At 50.1% G+C, this 24,955-nt stretch overlaps 1 protein-coding gene across 2 annotated transcripts in view; it reads right to left on the reverse strand.

The window, feature by feature from the left end:
• The window catches only part of ATXN10 (ataxin 10), an 842,223-nt gene that overhangs the window by 417,533 nt on the left and 399,735 nt on the right, over window positions 1-24,955 (reverse strand). For both annotated transcript variants that reach the window (XM_085652421.1, XM_085652422.1), the window contains exon 6: window positions 11,223-11,303. In XM_085652421.1, coding sequence (XP_085508547.1) covers window positions 11,223-11,303 — 81 coding nt within the window. The remainder of the gene's footprint in view (window positions 1-11,222; window positions 11,304-24,955) is intronic.

Here is a 24,955-nt window from a genome sequence, read left to right on the forward strand (position 1 = left end):
TATTTTGCCCTGTTGTTGGATGGCTCTTATTGAATGACCGTAAGACATTGGTCTAATCGGCACCTTCTTTGTTGTGCATGTGGATTCAACCTTTGGTGGCTATGTCTTGATGGTGAGGTTTTATCTTGGTGCGGGGTGAGATTATTATCTTTTTTTTCTGCCAGTTCATTTATTGACTTGGTAGTCTTAGTTTTAAAGTTTTAAAGATGGGGCGTGTTGAGCTTAGTTTTATATCATCAAATGACAGTGTCAAGATAGAAGAGTGCTTAACTTATCAATTAGTGGACCACAGGTACACTTGATTGACGAAATAGGATAAGCGTCCAGGGCTCAAATGATTAGATAGTTTAAGTATGCCAATGTTGTACCTATGCCTGATATAAAGGCTGCTAGTGTGTTCAGCAAATAGACTTAAAAATCTAATTTCTTTGACTGATAGTTCAAAGAATCTACAGAGGCTTGAAAAGTGCTTAATAGTGTAGCCCAGGTGTTCTTTAACTGGTTGTCTTAGTTTAAGATGGACAAACTGAATGGGGCCTTGCTATCACTTTGATCTTGTTTGCAGCATTCTTTCCACTGTGGCTGTGTCAATGTTGGTGAATTAGACATGGCTGTTGCACCATATATTTTTGCCGTTATGTCATCTAACATTGGTCTTAACAAACTGGCTAAGTTGTCATGAAGTTGTTCGTGTACGGTTGATCCAAGGGTTCTAATTTAGAATGATTTTTTAAGCTTGCCTGAACATCATAGTTGTTGCTGAAGACATGGTTTAGTTCAGTGTTAGTAACTCGTGGATGTGAACAACTTTGATCTGCTCACTAGGTGGAAATGGATACCCTTATGTGATTTGAGGTGCTTGCTGATGCCTCAAGATTTGCGACTGAACCTGTGATGTTTGGTTAGGTATTCTTACGCAGAGTTGACTAAACTTGGGAAAAACACAATAAGTTCCAGATAGATTCCCCTATATTCTAGCTTCAAATTGTGCCGTTTTGGTTCCTAACCAGAAAATTCACTTGGTAAACACTGAGAGGACTGTGAGAAACTGTGTTCAAGGATTTCTTTTTCCACCTTTTGAGACAGTGCTGGGAATGTGCCAGCATCCCCGAAATTAGGATGCAGGTTTGTGGTTACAGTCAGCTGTTGTTGAGGATTATCGTGGATTTCACATGCTGAGTCACTTTTATTTTGTTTCAAGTCCTCTTGATCTGAGAGTGGGGTTATAGGTTCTAGTAAATCACTTGTGCTTGAGAAGATGGCGGCTGGAGGGTCCTTGAGGAATGTGAACTTTTTCAGATTTTCTGTATATTTGAAAAACATTTGTGCTATTGGAGAAATCCGGCTGCCTGTATCTTCTGCAGTTTTTATCTTTGCATTTCTAGTTGAAAGCTCCAGCTTTTGCTTCCTCTTTCTGCAGACAGATGTCTGAGGGAGGCATTGCCCTGGATTTACCCAATCTGATTACCTATAGGAGTGTAACGCCCTGAACGTCTCAGGATCGTTTAACAGACACGACAATGAGGACGCAACCACTTGTGAAGGGTTAGTTCTTTTAATGAAGGCAAATAAAATACAAAGAACAAACAAAAAGTTATAGTCACTGGAATCCTCCAGGCTAAGTACGTTACCAGCCCACAGCACGGATGGTCCTAACCGTCCTCTGCATATACGCCGATCCCGGCGTATGCCAACAGAGGGCAGAAATGAAATGGCCGACAATGCCAATCGGTAGGCTGTGAGGGGCACGAAGAGTGTTGGGGAGAATCGAGGAGTCAGGGAAACACCCAGCCGGGGTCTCTACCTGAAGGGAGCAGCCGCTCAACCTCTTCCTCAGACTGCACCTGGACGCGGAGTCACCTCCTGGTGATGCGTCACCGATACCCCAATCACAAGCAAGAAGACTGAACCGAGAGCAGCCGCTCGATCGATCCTGTGGACTTCCGAGTCTGTAACGCGGCAAACACCTCCTGGTGTGCGTTACAGCTGGCAGTCCCTGTGTCTCTGGTCGGGCTGGGAGTAACGACTCCAACCAGCAAAAGCGCCACTGCGCTTGGACTCAGCCGAGTCAAAAAGCGAAGCTCAATGGTTGACCGGTAGAGCTTCCGGGTCCTTCACAGGTGACGATGGGGCAAGACACGGCCCAGGGAGTAACGACTCGACCTACCTCCGTTCTTGCCTTACTGGAGCACCACTCCGGAACACTGCTCTTCACGAAGCAGGTACGTCGGTGTAAACACAATATCCGACAGCCTTGTACCTCCCGGTTCCTCCCTTTATAGGGCGTGTTTTCCTTGAGTTATGTAACAGCTCTCCTGTTTACATAAGGGCGTGTTTCCCTTGAGTTATGTAACAGCTCTCCTGTTTACATAAGGGCGTGTTTCCCTTGAGTTATGTAACAGCTCTCCTGTTTACATAAGGGCGTGTTTCCCTTGAGTTATGTAACAGCTCTCCTGTTTACATAAGGGCGTGTTTCCCTTGTATGACAGGAATTCTTGACAGTACATCCTCCCTCTCAGCGGCTCCCCACCGGTCCAGCGCTGGCAGGAAAACGCCGATGGAACAAGGAGACCAAGCGCGGAGCATGAACCCCTTCAGCCGGTTCCCATGAATGCTCCTCCGGGCCATAGCCTTTCCACGCAACCAGGTACCACAGCTTCCCCCTGCGCCATTTGGACGCCCGTATGCCCGACACTTCATACTCCACCTCCGACTCCACGCATACCGGCCTAGGTGTCCCAGACGGCTTGGAGGGTGCTGGTTTGATCAATGATACATGAAAGACAGGGTGTATCCGCAATGACTGGGGCAAGCACACCTTCACGTTCACGGGACCCATACACTTGGTAATTCGATAGGGGCCCATGTACTTGGGATGGAACACACTGTTCTTTCGAAACCTCATGTTTCTTGTGGATATCCAGACGTAGTCTCCAGTGCGGTACAGTGGCCCGGGCCTTCTCTTCCTATCTGCCGCAGCCTTGTATCTTCTCTTGGCCTCTATTAGGACAGCCCTTGAGCGCATCAACGTGTCTTTTATGTGTGCCACCCTGTCCGCTGTGGCGGGAATCCTGTCCTCTCTGAACGGATGTAGAAATGGCAAGAACCTGGGATGTTGGCCATAGTTGCTATAGAACGGAGATGACTGTGTGGAGCTGTGAGTGGCGTTGTTATAGGCTATCTCTGCAACCCATAGCAAGTCGACCCATTCTTCCCTGCCCTGGTCCACAAAACATCGCAGATACTGTTTGAGCGTTTGGTTCAGGCGCTCGGTTTGGCCGTCCGTTTGAGGGTGGTAGCTGGTGGACAGGGCGGTCTTAACATGCAGCGCAGTGCACCAAGTCTTCCAGAATTGCGCAGTAAACTGCGACCCCCGGTCCGACACGATCACCCCAGGTAATCCATGCAGTCGTACCACATTCTTTAGGAGTAGTGTCGCCAATTCCCCGGCCGTAGGGACTCTCTTGCAGGGGATGAAGTGCCCCATTTTCGTCAAGTAATCCACCACCACCAGTATTGCCGTCATCCCCTGGTCTACCGGTAGGCCCACCACGAAGTCCAGTGATATGCTATCCCATGGTCTATCCGGGGTCGGAAGTGGATGTAAGAGCCCTTGGGTTCGGCCATGGTCGGCCTTCATGGTAGCACACGTAGGACACTCCTGTCCCCACCTCCTGACATCCACTCTCATGGTTGGCCACCAGAAATGCCGTCCCATGCTAGCCACCGTTTTTTCAAAGCCCAAATGACCTGCGCATGGAGAGTCATGGCACCAGATGAATGCTTGTTTCCTTAGCCTAGGCGTGGGTATCAATAGGCACCTGCCCTTCAGGGGTATCCCGTCCTTCAGCTGCCATTCTCTGTGACTGAGGAGCCACCTCCGCCATGCGAATGACCTGATCCCTCTCTTTATTCCCCTCAGGAAAGTATCCGGTTGGATAACCCCCAATACCATCCTCGGGGAAATGATGGAACGCTCGGTTGCAGGCAATGGTTCCTTAACTGCAGATTGACGGGACAGGGCGTCCGCCTTCCGGTTTTCCATCCCCGGCCGATATGTGATGCGGAAGTTGAACCCCGCAAAGAAGATCATCCACCGCAGCTGCCTGGGAGAAAGGTGTCTAGTGGCCGTCATGAACTGTAGGTTCCGATGGTCCGTGTACACCGATACCACATGTCTTGCCCCCATCAACCAATGCCTCCATTCGGTGAAGGCGTCCTTGATTGCGAGAAGCTCCTTCTCCGCAATATGGTAGTTGCGTTCGGCGTCGTTGAGTTTGCGGGACATGTACGCAACGGGATGAAGCACCCCTGTGTCGTGGTTGCGTTGGGACAAGATAGCCCCCAGCGCCACATCCGACGCGTCCGCTTCCACCACGTAGGGGAGATCCGGATCGGGGTGAGCCAACACCGGCGCCTTACCAAAGGCGCTTTTCAGGGCCTCAAAGGCTTTGTTCGCTTCAGGGGACCAGACAAACTCCTCGGACTTCCTCAGTAGCTGTGTGATTGGGGCCACCACTCCTGAAAATCCATCTATAAACCGCCTGTAAAAGTTGGCGAAGCCAATGAAACTTTGGACGTCCTTCACGCTTTGGGGCACCGGCCATTCTTTCACCGCCTTGATCTTTCGTTCTGCCATCTCCTGTCCCTCTGGACTCAGCATCACTCCGAGGAATTCCACGGATGTGACGTGGAAGTCACACTTGCTGAGTTTACAAAACAGCATGTTTTCCCTCAGCTTTTGGAGCACAGCTTTGACGTGGTGTACGTGCTCCTCCACACTGGACGAATAGATGAGGATGTCGTCGATATATACGACCACGTAGATATCCAACTCCTCTCTGAATACCTCATTCAAAAAGTACTGAAAGGCTGCCGGGGCGTTGCACAGACCGAACGGCATGACGAGGTACTCAAAAAGGCCGAACCTGGTCTTAAAGGCGGTCTTCCACTCGTCTCCGTCCCTCATGCGCACCAGATGGTATGCCCCTTTCAAATCCAACTTGGTGTAGATACGAGCTTTCTTGACCTGTTCCAGAAGTACACTGATGAGAGGCAAGGGGTACCGATTTTTTATGGTTATCGCATTCAATGCCCTAAAGTCCACACAGGCTCTCAGCTCCCCATTAGCCTTCGGGATGAAGAAGAGTGGCGAGGCGGCCGGAGACTTGGACGGGCGGATGAATCCTAGCTTGAGGAGTTTATCCAGGTACCCCCGGAGTTGCACGTTTTCAGGCTCCGTCAGGGCATACAGCCTGCCGCTGGGAACGCTGGCCCCTGGCACCAGGTCGATCTGGCAGTCAAACTGTCTATGTGGTGGTAGCACTTCCGCCTTCACCTCATCAAATACATCCTCAAAACTGTGATAAGCCTGGGGGAGAGCCACATCTTTTTCTGCCGCTGTAGCCACCGTCTGACTCCCGCTCTCATCTGCGTCAAGGGATTCCGTTCTTATTCCACAATGCAGGATGCAATACGGTGACGTCATTTCGATGCGATGTGTTGGCCAATCCACAAAGGGGTTGTGTTTCTGTAGCCACGGCAATCCCAATATGACGCCATATTGGGGCGCTCGGATGATGTTAAAATCGATTTGTTCCAAATGGTTCCTCCCATATCTCATCGGAAGGACCCCCGTGTGCTGTCCGATGGGCCCCGTCACCAATCGCCTTCCGTCTACCGCATAGACGTCTTGGGGTACTGCTTTGGGAAGAAGCACTAGCCCTAGCCTGCATGCCTCGTTGTGGTCCATAAACATGCCAGTGGCCCCTGAATCCACCATGGCCACAACGGGTATCCACTGGTCATGCACTCCCACGTGCACCGTGATAAACAGGTGTCGTTGTCCCTTAGTGACCGAGTTGGAAAGTGAAGGGATGGATGAGTGACTCCGAGATGCCCCTTCTCTGGTCTTGGAGTCCTCTAGTTTTCCGCCGGTATGTCCACCACGGCTGTTACCGACCGGTTGGCCCGATAACGTGACGTCTTCGGTTTGGCAGGGCATTCACGTACGTAGTGGCCTTTTTTGCCACAATATAGGCACAATCCTTGTTTACGGCGTGACTCTTTCTCCGTGGCTGTGAGGCTCGCTCGTATTGCGCTGATGTCCATGGGTTCTCCCTTGGATGCGGTGGAAGTTTCAGGACTTCCCACCGTCACATAGGATGGAAGGGATTTTCCTTTTCTCCCATGATCCCCCTTTCTTTCACTTAGCCTATGTTCCAGCCGTAATACCAGGTTGATAAGGCCCTCATATGTCTTGGGTTGAGGGTCAATATGAGCCACGGCGTCCTTGAGCTCATCGCACAGCCCTTGATGGAAGAGCGCCGTCTGTTTAGCAACAGGCCACTTGGTTTCCGCAACCAGCCTTCGGAACGCGTTGAGATACTGCACCAGGTCGTTGGATCCCTGTCTCAACTCAAGCATTTCACGGTCCGCCGTGTACGAGTCAGCCCTTCTGTCGAATACCTTCAGGAATTCCTCGCGAAAAGCACCCCAATCACATAAGAGGGGGTCGTCCCTGCTCACCAGAGGTACGGCCCATTGTGCCGCGTTTCCAGCCAAATAGGATATAAGGAAAGCCACACGAGCCTGACTCGTGGGGAACGCCTTTGGTTTGCACGATAAATGTAGCGCCACTTGTGTGAGGAATACCTGCACTGTGTTAGGATCCCCACTGTACCTCTCTGGTGTTGCCAAGGGGATGGCTACCGGCATTTCCACTACTACCGCAGGGGTCTGGTTCGTGAGGGAGGTGCTGGGCGTGAGCGGGTCCAATTGGATAGCATCCAGTCTGGCTTTTACATCGGCTGTTTCTTGCCTAGAGGCAGCCACTTCAACTTGCATGGCCGCTAAAGCAGCCAGCACATCATCAAGTGTTGCCATGTCTGTTATCGACCGGGAGACAGTTAGTGTTATTAAGGTCGGATATTTTGTAACGCCCTGAACGTCTCAGGATCGTTTAACAGACACGACAATGAGGACGCAACCACTTGTGAAGGGTTAGTTCTTTTAATGAAGGCAAATAAAATACAAAGAACAAACAAAAGTTATAGTCACTGGAATCCTCCAGGCTAAGTACGTTACCAGCCCACAGCACGGATGGTCCTAACCGTCCTCTGCATATACGCCGATCCCGGCGTATGCCAACAGAGGGCAGAAATGAAATGGCCGACAATGCCAATCGGTAGGCTGTGAGGGGCACGAAGAGTGTTGGGGAGAATCGAGGAGTCAGGGAAACACCCAGCCGGGGTCTCTACCTGAAGGGAGCAGCCGCTCAACCTCTTCCTCAGACTGCACCGGGACGCGGAGTCACCTCCTGGTGATGCGTCACCGATACCCCAATCACAAGCAAGAAGACTGAACCGAGAGCAGCCGCTCGATCGATCCTGTGGACTTCCGAGTCTGTAACGCGGCAAACACCTCCTGGTGTGCGTTACAGCTGGCAGTCCCTGTGTCTCTGGTCGGGCTGGGAGTTACGACTCCAACCAGCAAAAGCGCCACTGCGCTTGGACTCAGCCGAGTCAAAAAGCGAAGCTCAATGGTTGACCGGTAGAGCTTCCGGGTCCTTCACAGGTGACGATGGGGCAAGACACGGCCCAGGGAGTAACGACTCGACCTACCTCCGTTCTTGCCTTACTGGAGCACCACTCCGGAACACTGCTCTTCACGAAGCAGGTACGTCGGTGTAAACACAATATCCGACAGCGTTGTACCTCCCGGTTCCTCCCTTTATAGGGCGTGTTTTCCTTGAGTTATGTAACAGCTCTCCTGTTTACATAAGGGCGTGTTTCCCTTGAGTTATGTAACAGCTCTCCTGTTTACATAAGGGCGTGTTTCCCTTGAGTTATGTAACAGCTCTCCTGTTTACATAAGGGCGTGTTTCCCTTGTATGACAGGAATTCTTGACAAGGAGGTTGTCTTGATAGACTGCAATTCTCAGGAATGTTATTGGTAGGGGATGTGGAGGTGTTAAGAGGTGTGACCGCGGCAAAAGGTGTAGTTACCAGTTGCAGGAGGGTCAGGATGGGTGATTTACAAAGGGATGCATGCCACATGTGAACTGGTGCAAGACTCCAGTAAATGAAATGCGATGAGGAACGATGTTTTTCTGAATTGTGATAGCTGCGCAGGGACGAGTAATTCTCCGGATTCGGGCAGACGGTCAGAAAATGGAGAAGCGGCACTAGACACTATGTCGACCACTTGCGTGCCAAACGGGACTCAACCCAACACCGCTGGGACTAACTACTGGCAGCTTGCTGGTATAGGCAGTAAGTACCGTTCTGTCTGCTCGACCCCAAGTGCACCAAGCAGGGCTATGGTGCAAGGGAAAGCTTGGCTTCGATTCCAGCGGCCCCAAGCTCCAGCCGCCTTGGACACTACCCAGGCTGCTGGTTGAAGCAGCCCGGTTCTGCCACCCGACCCCAACCCAACCCACCCCACCTTGCACCTCTGCCAGTGTCCTGTATGCCGGCCGCAATCGGAAAAAACCTCCAGGCGTGGTGACGAAGGGGCTGAAGGTCGAAGGGGCGGCCTGGTGAGTTGAGCAGGCAGGTGGATCGGGTGGGTCAGGCGTACTGGGTGAGGTTGAGCAGCCATGCTGCTCCGATGTAGCTTCTATGCTATTGTATGTCATACAGCATGCCTCATACGTTCCTCCATAGACTTCAGTCAATTAGCAGAATTTTAAATTACGTCGAACTCCACCAGAAAAATAGGCTTTCCAATTCAAATCAGAGAAAGGAGTATAATGTCATTAAATAAATACCCTGGCCACTGTAAGCAAGCACAGGAGTAATGATCAGTGTATCACCGCCTCTGGGCCTATCCAACCATTGCAAATATTTTACAAACTTTAGTTTGACAAATCAGTAAGCAGCTAAAGAAATCAAAGTCCAGACAGAATGGATGTAATATCTAGAAACCGCAGAATGTTTCTGAAAAACATACTCAACCAAGATAAAAATAGCCATCATGTGTAACAGGGTTTATTCTCAAAATAAACATTATTGTATGGGTCTATTAAACAGTATAGGTCATTTTCTAGCTGGTCATGTTTTCTAGTCCGTGTCGGGCCAAAAGCGAACATGCAAGAGCAGTTCCCAATCAATTTTTGACTTCATCTTTCTTGCACTGTAGAGTTCTCAAGTGGTAGCACGAAACAGGTGGTGATAACAAATAAAAAAAAAAAAAAAAGGTGATAACAACAAATCAGGACAGTAGGTGCTCACAGGGCAGATGCTTTAAAGAAATGTTTCTAAGACAAAGCAGGCTGTAATGCCCATGACACACAGGTTTTTGTTAGTTCTCCTCGAATCGTCTAAGTGGTTGCTGGTGGAGCTGGCTTCAACAAACGTGCAATGTACATTGTTGGGCTCTATCCTGTGCCTTTGTAACTGGCCCAGTAAAATGAAGACTACAATTGGATTGACATTTTTAAACAGGCATGATGGTTGCCTGAGCATACCTCTGGAAGTGCAGTTTTGGGCAGAGCTATAGCCCTCACCCAGGCTTAACAAAAATGGAGAATGCTATGAAATTACAATGTCCTGAACTGTAGTTGTCTAGAACTTTAAAAAAATGGTTGTTATCATCTCGTGTCTACAACTAGATAAACTAGGCACAGGACATCAGGCAGCCTCAAAAGTCTTTTATCAATGATCCATGGCTTGAGATGATCAACATCGTCACAGCCTCATGAATAGATACACTGTTCCCCACAGAGTCTATGTTCTGCTTCTTGATGGGTGTCACAGGTCTCAAGCTGACTGACTAACCCACGGCTCGAATGGGGCTACTATTGATCAGTCAAAGGATAGGTTGATCGTGTATGAACTTCTTTTTCTGTCCAACAAGTTTGTTGGCCAGATAGCTCTTTGCTGGTAAAGAATCCGAAATGCTGATGTCATCAACATAATGCACTGAGCAAGCACCAGATGAAAGTGAGGGAGATAGGTGAAGCAGTGCACTAGTATCTAACTAATATACTCTTTCCAGAGGCAAATACTGAGAGCGAGACTAAAACCTGGCAGCAAAGACCAAGTAAGAAGGCTTCAGACTTTAAAAGAAGTATTTACAGCATCGCACAATCATGCACTCCAAAATGTAATTAATATCCACATCAATCAAAAGGAAATAAAAACATGTATACCATTTAGGAATGAAAATGCACACTACCGAAAAACGAAAGTAGCACACTAAATACTTAGCCAGATCTTTGTACTTGATAACTATTCGTTAAAAAAGTAATAATAAGGTGAGTGTTATGGTACATGTTGCACAGCTCTAAATATGGGACTAAACGGAGGGAAAAACAAAGTTTACAGTCAGCCTAAAAACGGATCTAGGCTTATGTTGGACCTGACCCACAAAACACATTTATTTTTTGCAAATTAGTAAACATTTACATGCGCACTCAAGACTTTTAATGTATCTGTGTCTGACGACTATATATATTTAATTGATTTGATTCTTGAATATTGGATCACTTTCTTGCAAACTATAGCTACTTGGCCTGAGAATTTACTGTTTTGGACCTCCTTAGGAAAGATGCAGTTTAGCATCCGGTAAAATTGTCGTCACACATCTTGCACCACTTTTAAGGGTCTGTAAACTTTCTGTTAATTTTTCCCTTATTTCACGTGAATGGATTGTCTTGATTGTTCCCGGATTGGCGATCTCATTTTGTAAGCAAACAGTCTTTTTTTTTTTTTTTTACTGTTTCCACTCACTTCTCCCCCCAATGGCTTGTTCTCTGACGAATGTTACACAGGTTGTTAATCGAGCGCAATTTGCTCTGAGCACAAGTCTTTTAAGGAATTCCATACCCTATCAACAAATCCGGCATCCCCAAATGCATCTTGGAGCAATAAAGTATTTTTATGTAAAAGAAGGTGTTGGGAATGCCATTCATGCTGTCAAAACACAGCAGTACAGATTCTACAGGTTCATTGTAAGATTTTCTGCTGAATCTTTAATAACAAGCTGGGTGTCGTGTTCCACAGAGCTGGGCACAAACAGGAAATACTGACTCCAAGGTTTTCTCCCTATCGTAATATATATTTCTAGATATATGTTCACCAACCAATTTTAAACCAGTGCTGATAAAAAAAACACAACATTAAGAATTGTTGTTCCAACTAGAAAACCACACGGCTTTCCAACCATATGAAACGGATACTCAGTATGGAGAGTGACAATCTATACTGCGTTGGGGTTACCTTTCTTGATTGCTCAGTTTGGCAAACATGGTTTCGACCAATGCTGGACATTTGAGGAAATGGTCGGTGACAATCAGGAACCTGAAAAGCAAGAAGAAAAGTCAAACACTTTTGTTCAAAAGCTTAAAAGGTTACAGACAGCCATGTGTTTATTTGATCTTGTAAAGCTTGCGAGTAGCCAACATTCATTATACATAACAAGCATTTGCAGTGCAATAGGTCTCACATTATTAAAGCTTGAGCCATTGGCATTGCTAATAATAATGCAACACCAATAGCTCAAACATTCAGTAACGCGAGACCTATTGCATTGCAAATGCTCATTTCTTAAGCGCCCACTCCTGGTGGTGATGGTTCAGTCTAGCCCAGTGGTTTGTAACCTTTTGACTTCGGTGGACTCACTACTAGAATCTGGAGAGCTCCCACATAATCATTATTGAAATCTTGAGATCCCAGTCTAAGCAGTTTCGTTGATTTAAACCGTAAAACAATACTCAAAAATACAGAAAGAAGCATTCATCAAAAAGAAAATCAACAAATTATGACGTTTTGTTTATTAATTCACAAACCCATATAAATCCTAATTTTAATTGGAAGGTTGGAGCTTTTCTAAGTTCCACTGAGGCCATCCATCATCCATACTATATTCTTTCTGTATGATGCTCTTGAACAGCTCTCACTAATCAGTCTGTCAATACAAACTTCATTTTTAGCTTCCATTTTTAACTCCATTCACATTTGTAAAACGTTATTAACCTGTTAGTTATTTAATTTTCTAAGAAGTTACGGACTCCAATACGAAGCGTTGCGGACCACCAGGGGTCTCCAGACCACAGGTTAAGAACCACTGGTCTAGCCACTTCCAGAGCCCACGAATGCATCCCTTTAGTACAGGTACCATTAACGGTGAAGAGAATGCCAGGTCTTGTTAAAACAAAAACAAAAAAAAGTCTTTATCTGGTTCTCAGTACTGGTATGGACTACAAGGCATCAATTCAACCAGTTGCTTTTTCCTGTACATAGTGTACAGAAATTCTGAGGAGTCTTACAAGTTTAGAGGTATCAAAAGCTACCCAAAAGAGTGATTTTTGGTGTTACCATACTGTACACCTTCAAAATAACAAAACTGAGAAGTGACTTCCGGGGGAGGATAGGGGAGGTTGGAGTGAAGAGAACAAGACATTCCAGAAAAAAGCATAATTGTAGCATTCTGGGTGAGGCATTTCAACTGTTACGTCCAGCATTTTGAAGTCAGGAGGCCTAATCTGAATGTTCTACTTCTGGTGGTTCTATGTAAGCATTGCCCATTTCTGGAGGCCACATTCGGAATTGTTGTCCTTTTCTTTCTGCAGTGGTAGTTTGTATGACACCCAGTTGTGAAGGCCACATGTGGCATATTGTGTCTATTTCTTAAGTCAATATTGAGTGTAATGGATCTGGTTCTGAAGGCTATATCTAGACTGCTGGGTTTCTTTCCTCAAGTCAAATGTGCATTTTTGTGTCCAGTTCGGGAGGCCACATATGGTGTATTGTCTAGTTCTGAGTGCCATCCCTATAATATTAAAAGCTCTAGGTGCCATAGCTAGAATATTGTCTTATTGTGTACAGATATGGAATCCATATTTTGAGCATTCTCTCTGGAGGACATATATTCTCCAGTTCTGGGCGTGTCCTCTGGCGTGTTGTCCAGTTCTGGAAGTCACATCTGATATATTGTCCAGTTCTGGAGCCCTCATCTAGAATATAGTTCAGTTGTAGGGGCACGTAATGATTATTGGCTATAGTTCTAGATTGGAAATCTCATTCAGCGTTAGCAACCACTTCTTACTGACTACTGTATTCAGCTCTGTAGGTCTCTTCTGGTGTATTGTCCTGTTCTTGACCCCTTTCCCCCCCCCCTAGCCCCCTCCCCCCGGCCGCAGGATACCCCCATCTAGAGTAATGGACCAAGTTTTGAAATATTTGGTGCTATCCAGCTCATGTGGCAAGCTGTCAAGTTTTAGAAACCACATCTTTAGAATGCTAAGGTAGATTGGAAAGAGTTCAGAATCTGGTTAATGAATTGATGTATGTTTAAAACAGAAGTCCTATGAGGAGACATTCGAGCATGGGCCGATGCTTACAGAAGAAGGAAGGGGCATGTAGAGGATGATCTGATGAGTTAGGAAGCAAACATGTTCAGGAAGCTACCTATCTCTCTCTAGACTATTCTAGTGCTTTGAAAACGATATGAGGCTCGGTGTAAGGAAGCCCATGTTCCGAACTCACATGATGTGACCCTGCAGAAGGAGACCACAATTTAGGAGTGCGACTTGTTTGACAGTGGCCTGGGAGTAAGGGTTGACACTGAGGCTGAACAGATAAAGGGACAGCTGTAAGAGGCCCTGATATGAGGCAGGGTGGATCGAGGCACAGGCCTAAAATACACAATATGAGCTTGGTTTACAGATAACCTGGAGTAAGAGGTCATGATATGTAATTGGTTGAACAGAGAAGCAAGAGTAAATATTCACAATACCAGGAATAAGAGGCCGTAATATGAGATTGCTTGGACAGGGAAGCAGGAGTAAGCGTTCACGATATGATTGGCTGGACAGAGGACCAGGAGTAAAGGGTCACAATATGAGATTGGTTGGTCAGGTCACAAATTAGCCTGAGTGAAGTGTCAAGATGCGCAGGAGTAAAGTATCGCCATGTGAGATTGGGTGACCCGAAGCACAGGAGTAACACTGGAGCGTGGTTCTGAGTGGCACAGATGCCCAAGAGAGATCAAGGTTAAAATCTAGTACTAGCATGGGGGACAGTGCTTAACAATATAGTCCAAAAGCTGCATTGAATGCAGAGAATAGCCCTCTCGTGAAAGCAGTGAAACAAAAAAAGTAAATAATAATAAAAGACTTGGAACAAAAGGGGGGGGGGGGGGGGTTGGTGTACTATTACTGAAAAAAGGAGAGCAAAGTCGGGGATCACGACGGGTTGTTTGTTAAGCGGAGGCCGGAAATGCGCAGAGCAAATATGCCTGCTGCCCTTATCTGCAGGAGATAAATGAGGCCTAAGGGCGGGTCTGGGGCACCTTGCCACGTGAGTGATAAGCTGACTTGGTAGCTCCACGGAACCCCTATTATTATCTCCCGGGATGTGATTAATGACTAAAACAAAATGACTGGGCCCCCATCTGTAACGGTAGGTTTCTTCTCTTACTACTCGCATTGTATGTCCGCAATGTCCTCCGCTTCTGCCAGGCACGGCAGACGTGCACGCCCGCGCGCACCTCTAGGCCCCCGCACGCTGATTACGAAGCGATGACTCCCCTACGTGACGTCACATCTCAACTTTACGATGCTGGGGCGATAACACGGGGGAGTCAAATTCCAACTGGGGAGCAGGAAACGTGCTGCTAGGAAAGAACACGACCCTAAATGTAAGTGATTGATATAAGAGCGCAGGTCATAGTCCACTCAAAACCTACTTGCTTGCATCCCCTACCGCCCCTCCATACTTACAAGTTGTATCTCTACTGATTTCCACCAAAAGCTCCACATACATACCAACAGAATACAAAACTTCTTGACTGACATTTTTTTTCTGGTGGATCAAAAGCAGGATTTTCCAATTCAGCTGAGAGATGCAAAATATAACTGCAACAAATTAAGGAAGGAAAACATTGGTACAGCTACATTACAGCGCGTTGGAACTCTCGGGGGTAAGAATAGCAATGTGATACAATAAGGTTGAAACCGTAGCATAAGTATTGTCCTGAACCGTTCAAACAGGTGTCCGCTGCTCATTCTCCTCTTCCTGTGCCAGCTCCGTGCACTGGCAACTGTTACAGTTAGCGCTCTAGCGTTTCAGCTAGAGCGCTGAAGGACATACGTAGGTTGCGCTCACGTCGGGGACGTGAGCGCGGATATAAATAATAAACGGGCGGGCGAGCGAGTTAGTTCGTGCCCAACCAAGCAACCGGGTGCAGTGTGATTATTGCGCTGCGCGCGCTAGGCCCCCCCTGACTCCCAGACCACGAGGGTGCTGACCCAGGGCCCCCACCCTTCATAGGCAGAGGTCAGGAAGTGAAATACAACACTGGCGACGAGGGGTGACTGCTGAGCCCCAGGAACTCCTGCTACCGGCTGAACAGCCAAGGAGGCCTCGCCTGACGGTGCAGCGCGCTGCACCTGCCCACGTGCAGCTACCGACTAGCCAAGTGAGTGCACGACGGTCCCTGCTCACAAGTCGGTGTTTTCGACACCACCATGGGCTACGATGAGACGCCCGGCCCTGCGGGGACACTGCCCCATCACCCCGCTTCAGGAGTGCTGCCTCCTTTTAGCGAAGCCGCGGACCCCACGACCGCCGCTCCGCGGTGGCAGACATGGCTGGGTAGGCTGGAAAACTACTTCGTTGGGTCCAGGAAGACGGATGGAGCAGTGAAGCGCTCCCTACTCCTCCACTACGCAGGAGAAGAGATTTACCTTCTGTTCAAGCACCTGCCCGACACGGGACCCCAGACGGACTATGCAGCAGCAGTTGCGGCTTTGAACGCACATTTTGACCCCCAAGTCAACCCTAATTACGAGCACTTCAAACTTCGCCAAGCGAAACAGCGCGAAGGGGAGTCGGTTGACGCGTTCCACGCGAGGCTGAGGGTTCTCGCAGATACGCACCTGGTCGGAGATCGGGCTAAAGAGGAAATCAGGGTGCAGCTGGTATTGGGGATCAGGAGCAAAACGCTACGAGGCCTGATACTTCGCAAGCCTAACATCGCGATGAACGACATCCTCGTCCTGGCCAGGACTCACGACCTGTCAGCGGCACGCGCAGAGGAAATGGATTTGGCCCTGGTGAAAGGCGCTGCTATTACCGTGGAGGTGAAGGTGGAGAAGGTGGACGCAGTCCGGAGAAAAGAACGGCCGCCAAAGCCCCGCGACCGGCGGGCCCCTGATCAAGCCAAGCAATGTGGGTACTGCGGATACGACGAACACCCCCTCAAGGCATGCCCGGCTCGAGGGAAAACGTGCACCAACTGTGGCATCGACAACCACTTCGCATCAGTCGGTCGCAGGAAGACGCAAAGGAGCAGCCACAAGCGAGACAAGCCAGTGAGGAAGCCGGTGCGACAACTGTCACACACGTCATTATCGTCGCAGCCACAGCCCAGGAGAGAACAAGCCAGAGAGTACCCAGACTCAGACACTGAGTCCGACGATGGGGAAGAAAAGTACCTTGCGTCGTTCACCAGAGCCCTCAAAAGCACCCGGCGACCTCAGCCACGTTGTGACATATTGGTAGCCGGATCGGAGGTGAACGCTGTGATAGACACCGGCGCGTCGGTGACAGTGATGGGCGTGCAACAGTACAACCGCCTCAGACCAAGGCCGGAGCTCCGACCGTCGAAGGCCAAGATCTTCGCTTATGGAAGTGACACGCCGCTTCCGCTGAAGGGCAAGCTGACGGTGGCAGTACAGTCAGAGAAGGCGGAAATAGTCATCGACGTTCATGTCATCAACGTTAATGTCATCAACCAGGAAGTAGACACACTTCTCAGCGGCCACGCGGCAGAAGATCTAGGACTGATCACATTCCTCAGAGTGGTCCAAGACCGGCAAGTCGAAGACCTGCTGAAGCATTTCAAGGCCTGTTTTCAGGGCTAGGGAAGATCAAAAGGCCGCCTGTACGACTTCACATAGACCCCGCTGTGCAACCGACAGCCCTCAGGCACAGGCGCATCCCGTTCCACTTATGCCCGTTAGTAGAGGAGGAGCTCCGACGGTGGGAGGAACAGGGTGTCATAGAGAAGGTCACAGGACCCACACCATGGGTGTCACCGATGGTGATAGCCGAGAAGCCACGACAACCCGGGAAGATCCGGCTATGCATCGACATGCGCCTCCCAAACAAAGCCATCACAAGGGAGAGGCACATCACACCGACCATGGATGACATTGTATCCGATCTGAACGGCGCCCGATGGTTCTCGAAACAGGACCTAAATGCAGGGTACCACCAACTCACCCTAGCTAAGGAGAGCCGGTACATCACCACCTTTAGCACGCACTTGGGGCTACGGCGGTACAGACGCCTGAATTTCGGGATCTCATCGGCTGCCGAAATCTTTCAGAACACGATTAGAGACATCCTGGTCGGACTGCCTGGCGTCCTGAACGTGAGTGACGATGTCCTCCTCTACTCCAAAACAGTGGAGGAGCACTACTGACATGTACGGGCCACCCTCGCGCACCTACAAGAGCACGGAGTCACCTTACACCGAGAGAAGTGCCAACTGTTCCAACAAAAGATTGAATTCTTTGGCTACATCTTCACCAAGGAAGGCATCCAAGTAGACCCCCGAAAGTCGCAAGCCATCAAAATGGCTGCGGCCCCCGCATCAGTGGCGGAAGTGCGCAGCTTTCTAGGGATGGCCACATACTGCGGAAGGTTCGTCCCGAATCTGGCCACCCTGGCTGAGCCCCTCAGACGCCTCACCAAAACCGACGTGGCGTGGCAGTGGACTGACACCGAAGAGCAGGCCTTTGAGGTGATCAAGGAAGCGCTTCTAGACCAGACAACACTGGTCTATTTTGACCCGACCAAGAAGACCGAAATCCTGGTGGATGCTAGCCCCGTAGGGATAGGGGCAGTCTTAACACAAGAACAGGAACCGGGGCAATGGGCAACTCTGGCGTATGCTAGCAAGGCCCTCACCGACACAGGGAAGCGGTACTCCCAAATCGAGCGGGAAGCACTGGCGATCCGGTGGGGCTGCCGTCATTTCCATCTGTATGTATGTGGAAACCCGTTCACAGTGGTGACCGACCATCAGCCGCTGGTGCCGCTATTCCGGGGAACAGCACCACACCCGCCCCCACGCATAGAGCGGTGGGCCATCGGTTTGCAACAGTACCACCTAAGTGTAATATACCGGCCAGGGGCCAAAAACCCGGCGGATTTCCTGTCCCGCCACCCAGGACACTGCAGTGAACCCGAGCACAAAGATGCTGAGGACGAAGCCGAGGAGCACCTTGACATGGTGGCGGCACTGACATGTCCCCAGGCCATAACGCTTGAGGAGCTCCGAGAAGTAGCCGATCAAGACCCCGTGATGGGCAAGGTCAAGAACACCATCCTCGAGGGAACCTGTCAGTCGTTTCTGCAAACGGCGAAGTCGTGGGCCAGTGGAGACCGAGAGGACCTTCAACACATGTGGAGGGTACGCCACGAGCTGAGCGTGACCAGAGGAGGACTCCTTCTAAGAGGTTCCCGAATCGTCGTCCCAGTGGCACTCCGGACAAGAGCAACACAGTTAGCCCACAAGGGGCACCAGGGAACAGAGAAGATGAAAGCCCGGATGAGAGAGAAAGTTTGGTTCCCGGGTATGGACGACTATATCACCGACACCGTCCGCAGCTGCCAGTCATGCCAGCTAACAGGGGAGGCCCAACCACCGGCACCCATCATAACTGAAGAGCATGGGCGTACCCCATGGGAAAAGATCAGCGTGGACTTTGGGAGCCTGCCCGACGTGCGAGTCACCCTAGTCATCATTGACAGTTACTCGAAATTCCCGATAGCAAAGGCCTTACCGTCCACCGCCTTCGTGCATGTGAGGCCCGCCCTGGAGAAGGTATTTGGGATGCGGAGTGACAACGGACCCCCATTCCAAAGACACGAGTTCGAAGAACTCCTGAAGTCACACGGCATCAGACACAGGCGCATCACCCCGCAATGGCCCCAAGCTAACGGGGAGGTGGAGCGGTTCATGCGCACCATCAATAAGGTACTGCGCATCGCCGTGTCTGAACAACTAGACCCGGAGCACGAGCTACAGCGATTCCTAGGGGAGTACCGCAGCACTCCACACTGTTCCACCCGACAAGCCCCCTGGGCACTGATGTTCCAAGGAGCTCGCAGGGATGGGCTGCCAGTAGCCCCAGGCTGGGTAGCGCCGCCCTTCAGCGAGGAAGAAGCATTCCGAAGGCGCCAAAGGCGAAACAACAGAGTCAGTGAGGCCCGGAGGGCTGTGACCCGAGAAGTTCAGGCCGGAGACACGGTGGTCCTAAAAGAGCGCCGACCAGGAGGAAAGTTTAAGACTCAATATGAAAGAGGGTACTGGAGAGTGGTCGACCGCCGAGGAACCATGGTGACAGCGCGTCGAGGGAGAGACCTGGTCACCCGGAACATATCGTGCTTCAAGGTGGTGAGGAGACCCGCGGACGACCAAGAGACGGCAGACCTCGAAGTAGACCACGACTCTGGGGACGCCCCGGGGGACACACCCAGCTCCGACCCACGGAGCAACACAGAGTCTGAGCCAGGCGGCACCGACGGCACAGGTGGTGGGCCAAGGCAAGAGGTGCCACCTGAGACCTCGGCCCCGGGCGCACGAAGGGCCGCCAGGTATGAGCTGAGGGAGAACCCCAGGCCCAGCAGTCGGCTGAGAGACTTTGCGTGCCAAGTAAGTGATGCGGCGAATTAATAATCGAACTGTCATCAAGGACTGAGTTGAGAAGGGATGTTACAGTTAGCGCTCTAGCGTTTCAGCTAGAGCGCTGAAGGACATGCGTAGGTTGCGCTCACGTCGGGGACGTGAGCGCGTATATAAATAAAAAACGGGCGGGCGAGCGAGTTAGTTCGCGCTCAACCAAGCAACCGGGTGCAGTGTGATTATTGCGCTGCGCGCGCTAGGCCCCCCCTGACTCCCAGACCACGAGGGTGCTGACCCAGGGCCCCCACCCTTCATAGGCAGAGGTCAGGAAGTGAAATACAACAGCAACTAATGCCACCTCACTCTGTGACATCTCTCCCTTATGCAGTCACAAAATGAGTTATGCCCCTTCAAACAATGGCTTCAGCACTACGTGCGCCAACATGGGCAATTATTTGTTTCAATCATAATGGTGATACTAAGAGAAAAATATGATCAGGGCGAGATTATTATTTGTCAGAATTCTGCCAATTGTGTTTTTATTTATTTATTTATGTTTGCATCCTAAAAGCAATTCTGTGAATAATGTTTAATCTCCATAGTGGTAGAGTTTCCATTCTTGCGCTCTGCACCTTTTGTTGTACTCGCCAATGGACTATTTTCTCTTCTGTGACTTTGTCCCTTACCTGAAGTGAGCCCCCCTCACAGCCTGACATTCAGCTTTAACACTCCAGGGTTGTCACTGAAATTCAGGTTTGTCTTGGTGAAGAGCGTCTTAGTGCTCCAGGCTGGGGTAGAACATTGGCTCTGCAGCAGAGGCTTCTTGACCGATGTAAATCGCAAGGACCGATTCAATCAGTGGTGCACGCACACCACAGAGGAGCAGGGGGAGGGAGCGTGGCAGCGAGGTGAACGTGCGCTGCTGCGCGTGCTAGCCACGGACGGGAATGGGCGTTGCTAAGGCGGGACATGCGCCCGTATTTGCCCAATCCCGTGCCGGCAAAAGCCTGCTCACACGCACGAGCGTGTGAGCAGCTTTCAATACCCCGTTGAAAAGGGCTCTTGCTGCGCTGCAACGCAGGCGCGAGCCCTAAAATGGTCTCTTCACGGATGTGCCATGAAATAGAATTTGAAAAGGGGTGCGTGAGAGACCAGTCCTCTTTCAACCAAACATGCAATGTGCATATCAGATTTCAGCCTTCAAGAAAATACATTTACTGACAATTACTTTAATTACATAAACTGGTGGGGGCGTGGCCTGACAATATGGCCAACTGCACTCCCTGAGGTTTGCTCCAGTGGCTGATCTGGAAATCCTGCATCATCCTGGCATGGGAGGGCCCTGTGAACCCCCAAAATACACTGCACGTATACAGGACGGGCCCTGGGCGACGGCCACATCCAAATCTGCGCTAGATCCCCTGTAACAGGAGCAACTTAGAGAAAGGTGACCCCTGCCTGCACTAACAAAATGGCTTCCAGCAGCGGCTGGTGCCGCAGAGATCCCTGACTCACAGGGCAGCTCCAGAAGGTAGAGATGACTTCGGGGGCGAGACAGGCACGGCGGACTGGAACCACACCACCTGGGGCCTGCTGGATTGCAGACTGGAGAACATCCTGGCCTGTCGCTTTGAGATGGGTGATGTGCGACTGGTGCTGGGATGCCGGTGAGGCAGAGCTTCTCATTGTAGGCCTGCACAAAGCTTCCGGCTACCTCCGATTGATGAGCGTGGAGACTGACTTGGCATTGTCCTGCTGCCCGGCCTGAGAACAGTGCACTGTAGCATGAAAAGCCTGCCTGCACCCTCTAACCCCTCCCCCCCCCCCTCTCCACCTCTGGCTGGTGGAGGAAGTCGCACAAGAGGGGCAGCAAAATCGGCCAGCTGCATCATCGGTTCTCCATCTTAACACAGGACTTTACCAGGAACCCGCAGGGGAGGTCTGGCGTTCACCGGGGGCAATCCTTCACCCCTGTTGGCAGCACATGTGCAAATGGACAGTGGGGGCAGGTGTGATGGGGAACCTGGCAGCATGCTGTGTCTTGGATGCACTGGTAATCCTTGCGGCTCAGGAAAGTTGCGTTAATGCATGGCACCCCTCTGCCCCCAATACCTTCTCCCCTCCTCCTGAACAAGCAGTACTGCGCACATAGATGCCACTTGGATCTGGAGGTGCATGCTAAGATGCTGAGGGGGTGCTGTTGTGCTGCAAGAGCTGCCACTCCATCTTAGAGACTGTGCTGGACACCCCGGATCACCCTGAGAATGGAGAGAACTAAGCGAGTGCACCTATAACCATCATACCCACAGCCCCTCTGCGGTGTTATCAAGGAGTATAACATGGGGCATGACCATCATCCCTGCCCAATGCAACAGACTCACATAGACCAGTACGCCGGGGGCACTAGAAGTGGTAAAACGAGTGCGAACAAAGGAGATGACACCACCACTCAGGTAAAAGAGATGCAAGAGCCCTCGGGGGCACTCATCCTAGTGGCCAAAGAACAGACAGGCCACAAGTTGGAACATAAAATTTATAAATTGGATCTTGAGATAAGTCTAGTGAGAACAGACCTGCACAAGGTGAATGAGCGCTCACTAGTCATGGAAAAGGAAGCACAGCGCTTGATGGCAGAGGTGACGAACGTCCGAACTACAGAATATACTGCTGTGGGTCATTGTCTTTGGATGGAGGAATAATTGGAGGACCTGGAGGGCAGGCCTCTCCCATATGCTTATGATTGAGAGCACAGGGCATTTACCCTGGTGGCACATCCTGGAGCGCCGCCCTGCTTGGAAAAATACTGAATCACAGGGACAGGGATGCAATCCTGCGAGCAGTGTGGATTGATTGGGACCTCCGCTATGAGGGTGAAACCATACGCATCTTCCTGGATTACACACAGAAAGTAGAACAGCACAAACAGTGAAACAGAAACTGCGTCAATAAAGTGTAATTTAAGCATATGCAGCTTTTCCCACCACCATTAAGGTCCACCATGGCGGAATTTGCAATTCTTCCATTTCCCGGATGAGGTGTGGGACTGGTTGGGAGAAAGACTGGTAAAGCGGGTTGCCCCCAGGCAGTCAACGTCAAAGACGCCTGCCGCGACAGGAGACCCAGTCTAGAGAAACAATGGCTTCACCAGAGGAGCGACTGATGGTTTGCGAGGACGGCACATTGGACTTGGTGACTAGACCCTCATACACTGAACTGCCATCTCAATGCGAGATGACCCTTCCACAAATGGCGGAGGACCCGGACAGGGGAGCGACGGAATAAGGCCCTGGTCAGCGAGTAAAAGACACCCCTATGAATAAGGAGACATTGGGGGAAACATTGCAACGCGGTGCAGGGCTGAAAATTGGCCCAGATTGCAGGTGGGTGCGGGATCGGTAGTGTAGGATAGATTATATTGAAATGTGAGTTTTCAGTCAATATTGACATTTGATTTCTGGAGGGGCCCTACAACTGCTCTGCCAACTATAAGGGCCTTGAGTGAGAAGCCCATACAGAGATAGGGACCGGCTGGGATAAGAGCCACATAGCAGTGAAGTCCCTAGTTTGATTGCACGCCGGTGCCAACCCCACACCTAAGCAAGCAGTTGGGTGATTGAGGGATCTGCCCCTGAGGTTGATACCTGGGCAATTGTAAGCCTGGTGGCTCTCGGGAGGTGAGGTCCATGTGTTAAGATCATAGCTGAGTAACTACCTTGTGTTAGGCTCTCATCATGGTTTGGATGAGATGGGGAAGTTGGCTGGATAGCAGGGTGTTTACCAAGGTGGGAGGGGAGTTGGGAAGTTTAAATGCACACCATACAGGTGCAGCACAGGGGAGGTAACACATAGAGTGAATAGTGTACTACGTAATGGGAATGTTGACCTCGGCTCATACCACAGACACTCACTTACATCAGGCACACAAAACGGGTGCCAGACATAGGTCCTCCCTAAGGCTAGCCACATGGAACAAATGTGGCCTTAATGCCTACCAAAAATGATACAAGACACATGCCTACTTCAGGCACCATTGGTTAGGGACAGCCATGTGACAGGATACACACAACAGAAGAGGAGGCAGTGAAACAGAGGAAGAAATGGCTTGGTTAGTTGTTCTCTTCCACATATTCCTCTTGAGCCTGGGAAGTTGCTATATGGGTGGCTCAAGGGGTGCCCTTTCAACATACACTCCACAGCAGCTGTCGAGGGTCACTATATTATGGTTTATGGATTACTGGACAGGGTGGAGGTGTGCCTTCTAAACTTATATGCACCCAACACTGATGACAAAGAGTTCTATCCTGCACGGTTACACAACGTTCACCCATATGCTGATTCCAACTAATTTGGACCGGAAACTCTAACTGCATTTTAGATGGTGATCTAGATAGGCCCCCACTCCCGCCCCCCAAGATACCACACTGAGCCCATGGAATGACTGGACTGCATGGATGTATGGCGTGTCTTACACCTTGCAGATAACAATACTCATTTCACTAGCTCACACATCAGCCGGACTAGACCATATCCTTCTATTTGGGGAGTTTAGCCTTTGGTTCCAAGCTGCCTGTTACCTCAACAGGTTCCTCTCTGATCACTCCCAGCTAGCTATAGACTACGAGAGATGAAGGCCCCGCGGATGGGTGCTGACTTGGCAGCTACGTCCAGAAGCCATCACAGATGAAGAATTTACAGCAATGATACAAGTGGCCATAGAAAAGTATGTAGATAATATTTGGGGGACCACTGGGACGCGAGCAACAGAATGGGATGAAATGAAAGCAGTCCTCCATGTTGAGTGTATGTCCAAGGCATACTGTATCATGCAACATATACAACGTATAGTGATGCGACAGAACACTCAACATAAGGGGCTGTAGGTCCAAGAGGGGACGGGAGACGAATGAACAGAGGAGGCTTTGGCTCTTCAGAGAAACATGGCAGTCATGTGGGACGCACGTGGAACACACAGGATAAGCACAGCTTCAGAGACTACAGGTAGAAACTGCACAGAGAACAGGACACATCAGGACGACTGCTGGCATGGCTGCTAAATAAGAAGCCTCCACCTCACTGATTTGAACACTGAATAGGCCCGACTGGACTGTGGCAGTCACACAATCTGCCATAAACGACACACTAGCAGCTTACCTGACCGCCCTTTATGGAAATTTGTACCCTGTGGATCTAGAGCAGATCCAAGCATACCTACGACCCCTCTGATTACTGCAGCTCTCCCAAGCAGACGTTGACGCCTTGGAATTAGAGATTACTCAGGGAGAGGTGATGACTGTGATCCGTGGATTGCCCATGG

This window comes from Triturus cristatus, chromosome 4_1 (assembly GCF_964204655.1).
Source record: "Triturus cristatus chromosome 4_1, aTriCri1.1, whole genome shotgun sequence".
In the NCBI taxonomy this organism is placed as follows: domain Eukaryota; kingdom Metazoa; phylum Chordata; class Amphibia; order Caudata; family Salamandridae; genus Triturus; species Triturus cristatus.